The 8,845-nt window shown below is 38.9% G+C and overlaps 1 protein-coding gene across 1 annotated transcript; it reads left to right on the forward strand.

Annotated features, from left to right (window-relative positions):
- Positions 1 to 494: 494 nt before the first annotated feature.
- On the forward strand, positions 495 to 8,153 carry GAL (galanin and GMAP prepropeptide). Its single transcript, XM_059474977.1, has 6 exons — positions 495 to 617; positions 727 to 807; positions 1,457 to 1,511; positions 2,536 to 2,622; positions 5,715 to 5,792; positions 7,882 to 8,153. Exons 2-6 carry the CDS (start codon positions 727 to 729, stop codon positions 7,932 to 7,934), a joined length of 354 nt encoding a protein of 117 aa, XP_059330960.1. The 5' UTR covers positions 495 to 617; the 3' UTR covers positions 7,935 to 8,153.
- Positions 8,154 to 8,845: the final 692 nt, after the last annotated feature.

The following is an 8,845-nucleotide window of genomic DNA, read 5'->3' on the forward strand; positions in this document are numbered from 1 at the left end:
ACTCCCTGGCCCCCCTTGGGTCTCTGAGCAGCGATGTGCACTCCCTGGCCCCCCTTGGGTCTCTGATAAGCGATGTGCACTCCCTGGCCCCCCTTGGGTCTCTGATAAGCGATGTGCACTCCCTGGCCCCCCTTGGGTCTCTGATAAGCGATGTGCACTCCCTGGCCCCCCTTGGGTCTCTGATAAGCGATGTGCACTCCCTGGTCCCCATTTGGGTCTCTGAGCAGTGATGTGCCCTCCCTGGTCCCCATTGTGTCTCCGACCAGTGATGTGCCCTCCCCTGTCCCTCTCTGTCCCCCGCTGTCCCCCTCGGCCCCGGGCACAGGGCAGGCTGACGGCCCCGCCGCAGCTCCCGCTCCCCGCGTCGTGCTCCCAAGTGCCCCTAATTGGATTGCGGTAATTTCTGCCCTTCCTAGAGCGGCGGGGAAGGGCCCGGGGGAGGCGGGGGGAGCTGTGGGCGGCTCTCGGCTCCCGGCTCCCGGCGCGGCCGCTCCGCTGCCCATAAAGCGCGGCGGGAGCGCGGCGGGGCCGCGGCCATGCAGTGAGAGCCCGCCTGGGACCAGCCCCGCTCCGGCCTCGCCACGGCAGCTCTGCGAGGGACAGACCCCCAGCTCAAGGTACCCCGGCCCTTCTCCCGGGGGGAACCGGGCTCCCAGCCCTGGAGCCGCTCCCCCCGCGCCCCGGGACGGGCCGAGCTGCGGTTTAACCCCGAGCGGCTTCTTGCAGATGCAGAGGTGCACCGGAGTCCTGTTCCTGTCTCTAATCCTTTGTGCCGCCCTCTCGGAAACACTCGGGCTGGTTTTCTCAGTAAGTATCCGTGCCTCAGCGAGCGAGGGACCGCCGCGAACCTCCCACGGATGCGCACTGTTCTTAGATGTAGGGGTTGTAAAGGAGACAGCACTCAAAACCATTTCGGGCTATAAACAGTTTGCCTCTTCCCCCCCCCCCCCCCCCCCCAGCTAAGAATTTCGAGATTTTGAATACTAGCACTTTTATTTAAAAAAAAATACTATAACTAAGAATGTCTAGTTGCTAGACCAAAATGGAATGGGTGTCCCACCTGCCTCTGAAAAGGTGATGTACGTATGGACTTCTTTTATGAAGAGGTTGCCATGTAAACCCAAGCATTAAAAAGAAGCATTGCAGTTTGCTAAGGAGGCTATCCGGTGGCAGTATAAACTTCCAGTATAAAGTTGAAATTTCTGCCTCCAAAGTGTGACTTGCAGTCATCACTTATGTGGTGTGAAATGGTCAAACCGCATGGATGTCAATAGCAACACTATAGACTTAGACAGGGAAGGGGCAAGAGTTCGCCATGAATATTTACTGCAATATGATTTGCTTTACTTTTTAAATATTTTTTTTCCTTGATTTTGAGCTTTCAGAAGACTCTGCTAAGAGAATGTCCTTTTTTGTGTAGGTCATGCAATAACATACTTGTGGTTTTTCCTTCAAGGCAAAAGACAAAAGGGGTTGGACTTTGAATAGTGCTGGTTATCTACTTGGGCCACGTAAGTGAGGCACTTCTTTTTTCATTATTTCAAAATGCAAAAATTGTGTTATTCACTTCTCTGAATACAGCAATTTTGTCGAAACCTGCAAGACTGAACAAACTCATCTGGGAAAACACTTGTTTAGATGTTTCTTACATGCCTGTCATAGGACTGAGTTGTCTTAGACCACAGCTGTTCTTTTCTAAAGAAGTGTGATGGGAGGCCTTATGTCCAGAAACACATCTGCTCACATTTGGTGAGCAGCTTCTGAACTGTAATTTTCATATGACAAATACATCACCACCAGAAGTGTTAAAAATTCCTACAGCATCATAGATGTCAAGAGCAGAATGACAAAATGTGTACCTCTCCATGTATTTCAGATTTCACCTCTAAATCTTTTTACAAACTTTCACTACTTGACTTTATAAGACTAATTTTTTTAATTAAAGCAAAATTAATTAAAACAGTAACTTGCAAACTCAAGACTATTAGCAGCTCACTATGTGTAAAACCAATATACAAGGTGTTCAAAACACAGGGCACTGGTTTATAGATGTAGGTAACAAATTCAGGTTTTAAGAAAAGAAATGCAGAACGAAGCAGTTCCAAATATTTGTCCCTTTACCATTTATTCTGGTGAATGTGGCAAAATTCATCACCAGTGTTTCTGTATTTTCAGTCTCAGTAACACATAGACAAATACTACACATACTTACTCTGACATTTTTCATTCTTTTTAGCTAACAATAAGGATACATAAAAAAGAAGTTTAATGCATCTTAATTGTATTAACTAGTTCTGTAAATGCCTGGAAGTATATTTGCCCAAAGCACATCTAAGCAAATTGGAAAAAATACTGTGGGGAAATGATCTTGTCAAAGAGTTCTATTTTACATCTAAGATTGGACAGTAGGAATCATCCTTTGTTGCAGGTCATATTCATCAGCTTTTACTGCTTATCATATTGATAAGCAGCAGGTCATAATGATAAGCTTTTACTGAGTCAAATAACTCCTCTGATTTTTAATTTATTTATCAGATGCAGTAGATAACCACAGATCTTTTAATGACAAGCATGGTTTCACTGGTAAACGTGAAACACTGCCTGAAGAGGATATTAAAGCAGGTAATGAAATCTGGAAATAAGCATTTTTGATTTGTTTTTATGTTAAGTAATTTATTTACTATTGAATTTACTACTGAAATTACTGTTGAATTTATTGAATAATTTACTATGGAACTGACTATTTGGATACAAAACTATTTCTGCATTTCAACAGAAATCCTAATAAACATATGAAAGGAAGAAAAATGACATTTGGCCACTCAATGTGATCTTTATATGGTCATAGATTACAATATCTAAGTGATTAGGAAAATGTATCATAATTTTGTGGCTCTAAATGTGTAATAGGTCATGTTGCTTTGAAAAAACTTTGGTTTTTTTCTCTTTTCATATGTTAAAGTAAGTATTTCAAATGTCACTGTGGCCACTCCAGAATTAATTGCTTTTTGGTAGAGACTCTATAAAGGTGTCTTTCAGTAATGAAAGCTATAGAAAATACAAACTCCCAAGATTTCCTATGATTAAGCAAGGTGGCTTATCTTGATTAAAAGACTGAGAACCTGGTCACAACTGAAGTCAAAATACTCAGATGTTTCATGTGCCAGAATTTAGTAAATGGCAGTGAAAAGGGTGCAGCCATGTTCTGGATTTGTCATCCAAAGCTGGGCCTCTAAAATACAAATATATGTCTAGACTCCCTTATGAAGAGAAGCTGACAATTTTTAGGCTTTATTTTGAACACCTATTTCAGGATAAGGCGTAGAAACTTCTAGAAAAACCAATTTTATCTCCTGAGGAGAAACTAAACCTGCTGCAGACATCTCAAGTGAGCTGGGATGAATCTCATCCTTAGGCTGATAAAAGTGACCACAGTCCTTACTGAGTGCATTTATCACTGCTCTAATGGGGGCAAAACAGAGGGTTTGGAGCCTATTTTAAATAACACCCAGAACAGTGCAAATGTAGTTAACACTAAATAAGTTCATAAATAAAGGACATGTGCTTAATTACAATCTCATACATACATACTCCATAAAGAGAAGAGAAACATTAATGCATTTCTTAAGTGTTAACACTCTCTGAAGGACTGTCTGTTTAGTTCTGGCACAGCTACACAGTGAGGCTTTGGGGTTTGTGTGTGTAGTATTTTTTTTTTTTTGGTGCTGTGCTTTAGTGGGGTTTTTTTGTTTGTTTTTTTAAGGAAAGGAATCCAACCCTGCTGTTTCAAATACCAGAGTTAAAACAATATATGGCTGGTAAAAGCCAATGTAAAAGTAAAGGATTTGTAATCTAGTAGTAGAGATCACATTGCAGCATGGTGCCATTTGTGCATATCTCCGGTCCCTTATAGGAATATGAACTTATGGGTTTATGGAACTCTCTTCCTGGGTACTGGTAAACCTCAACAATTGCAGATAAACCCAACCAAACTTGACAGGATGAGACTTCAAAATTACACAGCTGCCTGTGCTATGAACTTCATTCTCTTCCCTCAACAAATATTTCTTTGAAGTTGAAGTTTATTACAGATTTCTACAATTACGGAGTTCCCACCCAAAGGAGATTTAAATATCTATATATATCTAATGCATAAGAAATTCATAAGGTAATCAGTATATTATTTTAATTGAAAATGAAGGCTTTCTCCTGATTATTTGCAAAAGCCCCTTATAATGGCAATATATGCACATATTATTTTGTTAATGTGAAAGAGTTCCTGCAAAGGACTGTGCTCTCCTTGAAGCAATACTGCAAAATTCAAAAGCTCTCCAGATAACCTAGAAAAATTTGTAAGCTGAATTAGGGACTGAACATTAGGTCCAGGAAAAAAGCCCACAACAAAAATACAACCATCTATGAGCATAATTAGTCAAATCTTCAAGTTACAAGATCATAATGGTTTGTTTACTGAAATCTGCAAGTTATCCACTATGCAGAATTAAGGTAAATAGCAGAGCAATACGTAAGTACAATATTTCCAAGTTATGGAGGAAAAATATTTATCCAATAAATTTCACATGGATAAAAAAGTCTTGAAAAAATGTGACCAATATAATAATAACAAAATTCATAACAGGTTAGGTGGGAATAAAAGCTAAGGAAAAATTCAAATAAAAGAGTATTATTAATGCAAATAATGTCTTTGTGTGAGTTCAAAGGCTGGAACACAAGATTTTTAGGTGCAAACATATTAAATGCATTCTTAAATGCTTATTCTCCTTTCACCAGAAACCTTTGTGTCCCTTGCAACACTCATCAATATTTTAAATTTGTACTAGAGATCTCAGTCTGCCTTCTGACCCATCTGATAATGTTTTCAGTGATGTAATAATGGACTGTTGGTTCTGGTACCCACATCTGTGTGCAGAGAGTTAAACATCTTGGGGAAATTACTTAACATTTGTTCTTAATAGACAGCCGTTCTCCATCCTCCTAAAAGTAGCAAGGTGTCTTCCTCCAACTCCTGGCTGATGTTTTTTTCTCTCATTTACAGATGCAGAAAGCATCCTTCTCTAAAGTGCAATAACAAGCCCCCACTAGGCCATTAAAACAGCATCCAAAAGCTATTTTCACAAGCTCGAAGACAAGTGTATTGGATTAGATACCTGTGTGAAAACAGCTTTCTGGACTTGTAGAAAAACACCCAGGCCTAGGTTTTGGGCCACAAATCACTTCTGTGTAATTTGAAAGGCTTATTTGGAACAAAGTCAGGCTACTTTGAATGAACTTTTGAATGAATGAACTTTTAACTGTTCTGTAAGGCTGATGAATTTGTTTGCTACGTTTGAAATTTAACCCATTCCTGCAGGCTCAGGTGGAGACAAGAGAGAGAGCTGGGGACAGAGGATAATTCTCTTCTGCAACAGATCTCTTAAGGCCTAGAGACCACAATCATTAAGGTGTCAAAGCAGCTGCCATGCAGCAATGGCATACAAAGCTGGGTAAATTTGATTCTCAGAATTGGAGTCCTTAGAGCAGCTCTGCCCTTCCATGGAAGGAGGTTTTCCATCAAGGATTTTAAGGGAAAAGGAATTTCAGATAGTTTTGGTGTTTTTTTCCCCTCCCCAGAGTACTCATTAACTTAACCACAGAATCTCATATGATGTGTTTGAACCATGTTAACAGTGAGTAACAGGCAGCTTGTTTCACAGGGAGCCTTGGGAGACCCCTGGCTGATGAAAACATTGTGCGCACAGTAATTGAATTTTTGACCTACTTGCATCTGAAAGGTTAGTGAATAACTTTTATTCTTTCACAGTTTCTGGTAAGAAATTTGCTGAGGAGGCAAGACTATGCCTAAGGTACACATCTGCTGCAGATTTGAGTGTGCAAGACTTGCAACAGCATCTCTGGCATCACTGTCATGCACAGAGTGCAGGTGATCCTGAAAAATTGCAGCTCAGTGCAGATCAGATGCAACAGAGTTCTGAAACCATCCCATCACTTGTTAGTGCCTAAAGGAACACATCTCTCTTTTTGCATGTATTCTGCAATAAAGTTGCAAGACAAAATTGCAACAACACTGAGCTGAATGTTGGCAAACAGCTCAGACTGCTCTGGAGTAAAAGCTCTGTACAGCCTCACGGTTGTGATGAGAGTTGTAGTGCTGAGCTCACAGCTGGCTCTGTAAGAATGGTAACTTTACTATGGAATTTATCTCCTTCTGAGTTTTCATTCATTTTGCTTTAAAAAAACCTAAACAAACACAATATTCAGCTTTTAAAAACCTCTTCAGCTCTTCTAGAACTGTCTACAAAATGTATAAAACCATTGTAGATAGTTGCAAGGAAACCAACAGGTAGAAAAAGCTTATTCTACTCCAAACGTTTGAGGATTTTTTGTGTCTCAAAAGGAGACAATTCAATAAATCAGTAACTTCCATGTTATTACTCTTGTATACAACAAATTGTAAGCAACTTTGTGGCAAGTGTATGCTGTGGAAATGTGTGTACATTTGTATTTTTATTTAATTATTAAAAGAGACTTTCAACATATCAGTTCATTTTCTGCATACCTGGGTTGCTTTTTACTCATTGTTCTCTGAATTATTTGTATCTACCCAAGGAAAATAATTCTCATTACTGAAAAAGTGAACCCAGTGTTTATTGAATTGAGTTTGCATTTGAAAACAAAACCTCTGTATAGCTAGTCCTAAGGGCCTGAAATAATTCAAGCACATATTTAAAGCAGATTATTAGCATATGTATTTACTGTGGACAAAGTAGTTGTTTGTTGTACCACTGTGAAGAAAGAGCCCAAAACTCCTTTACTCTGCTGTGTGAGCCTAGGAAGTAAAATCAATATTTGGACACAGCAAAAAAGGGGTAAAATAACCTCAATCACACACCTTCTGCATAGGCTAAAACCTGCTAAACCAGACAAGAAAATAAAAAGCATCTCACAGAAATACAAATTACTTCTTCCCTGCAACAAATGAGCTTAAAAGGCTCCCTTCTTATGACTGTGATGACAAACAGTTGTTTTTATTCAGAAAAGGTGTTGGTATTACCATGTCCTCATGAAAAACAAAAAAGGAATCTGCAGATCTGCTTTTTGCAGACATAGTTCTTGTAGTCTCAGGTTGCAACAGACACAGAATGTTGTCACATGTTATCTCTTAACAATATTTATTGGAAAGGCTTAGTACAAACTCTTACACAAACACAGATCTGTAAATTAAGCAGCTGAATACCATATTTTTTATTGATAGAAATCCTTCAACACATTTGCTTCAATGAAACCTTACTGCATTAAATACATTGGTTTAGAGATGTTCCTTGGTGGGGGAAGGGGCAAAAGCCTCACTCATGGGATTCAGATTCAGGCAATAGTGATTCAGATTAGATATACATTTTAATCTACATGAAAAAAGCAGTATTTTTACTGCTAAGAAGTACCTTGATAATAACTAAAAGTGGCCTTCATCTTTTTCTCTTGGAAATTATTCCCTCCAGCTTTGAGTGCTTCTCATAAAAAGCAAAATGTAGAATGGCAGCTGTAATTAGATAATATTAAGTCTTATGAGATGCTGGGATCCAGCAATATCAATTGACATAATAAAATTAATATAATTGTTGTTCTGTCACTGCTGTTTCTAAAATGTTGGAATTGTATCAGGAAGATATTATTGACATTCAAAAGGAAAAAAACCCAGTATTTTATAAATTAAAATATGACAAGTTCAAAGATTTGTCTTTTCTAATTGAGAAAAATATTCCTAAAATTATATATTACTGAAACTGGATTTCATTACTTAATTGCTAAGATAAATATGCATATTTACATATGTGTTAATTATCTTTTTCTCCTGTTTTTCAGAGGTGGGAGCACTTGACAAGCTACCTACACCAGAGGAAATGAACCAGTCTTGAAAAATTCATTTTTATTTTGTTGCAGTGTAGATTTAGACTGAATTCTAAACAAAAGACCAACATGACCTGAAGTTAAGAAGTATGGTTTGCATTTATTTGATAAATGGTAAACAGCATTCTGCCCTCTGGTTGGTTTGTTGGATTATTTTTTGCTTTTTTTATCCTTCCATCCCTCTCCTGCAATGTCATTGTGTATAATTTTGCTTTGGTAATTTTTTCTGTCGGTAAATGATAAAATAAAAATAAAGAGCAATGAAGTTGTTTCATTTTAAAATTATGTACATACCAGCACACAATGCACAGAAATCGTGGGGTAAATTGTAAGATTACACTACACTACTCTGCAATATTAGAGCAGAATAAAACATATACATTGTATATTGGGTACTTTAAATAACAGGAAAACAACTTCAGAGTGCTGCCATGCAGAATCATTTTAAGCCACAGATCTGTCTATACCTCTGTGCTTCAAGGAAACATTACTCCCTGTTCCTATTTTCACAGACATGACATAAACTCCAGTTCATAATAAATTTCACATTATTCACCTGTACTCCACTGGCCCATTGGCTGGAGCATACCTGGATGCAATGCAGATTTAAGTGTTGTGTGCAGGTTTACACAAATCCTTTGTGTAGGATTCCGTGTCATTGAGACATGGGGCTGCAATCTTAATGAAGAAAAGCTCCTGGCTGCTACCAGATTAAAAATATACTTGACGAGATGCTTCATTCTGAGTCCAGCAAAGCATTTGGGTCCATGTTTAATCCATGCAAAACAGCTTTGATGTGCTGGACCAGGATGCTAGGCCTGCACACAATAAATGTCAGATCAAGACTGAGGAAAGGTTTGAGATGTTACAGAACCTTAGAAAGGTTTTTCATACTCAGATGACTTTCAGCCTCTGCACA

Source organism: Ammospiza nelsoni, chromosome 6, assembly GCF_027579445.1.
Source record: "Ammospiza nelsoni isolate bAmmNel1 chromosome 6, bAmmNel1.pri, whole genome shotgun sequence".
Taxonomy (NCBI): Eukaryota; Metazoa; Chordata; class Aves; order Passeriformes; family Passerellidae; genus Ammospiza; species Ammospiza nelsoni.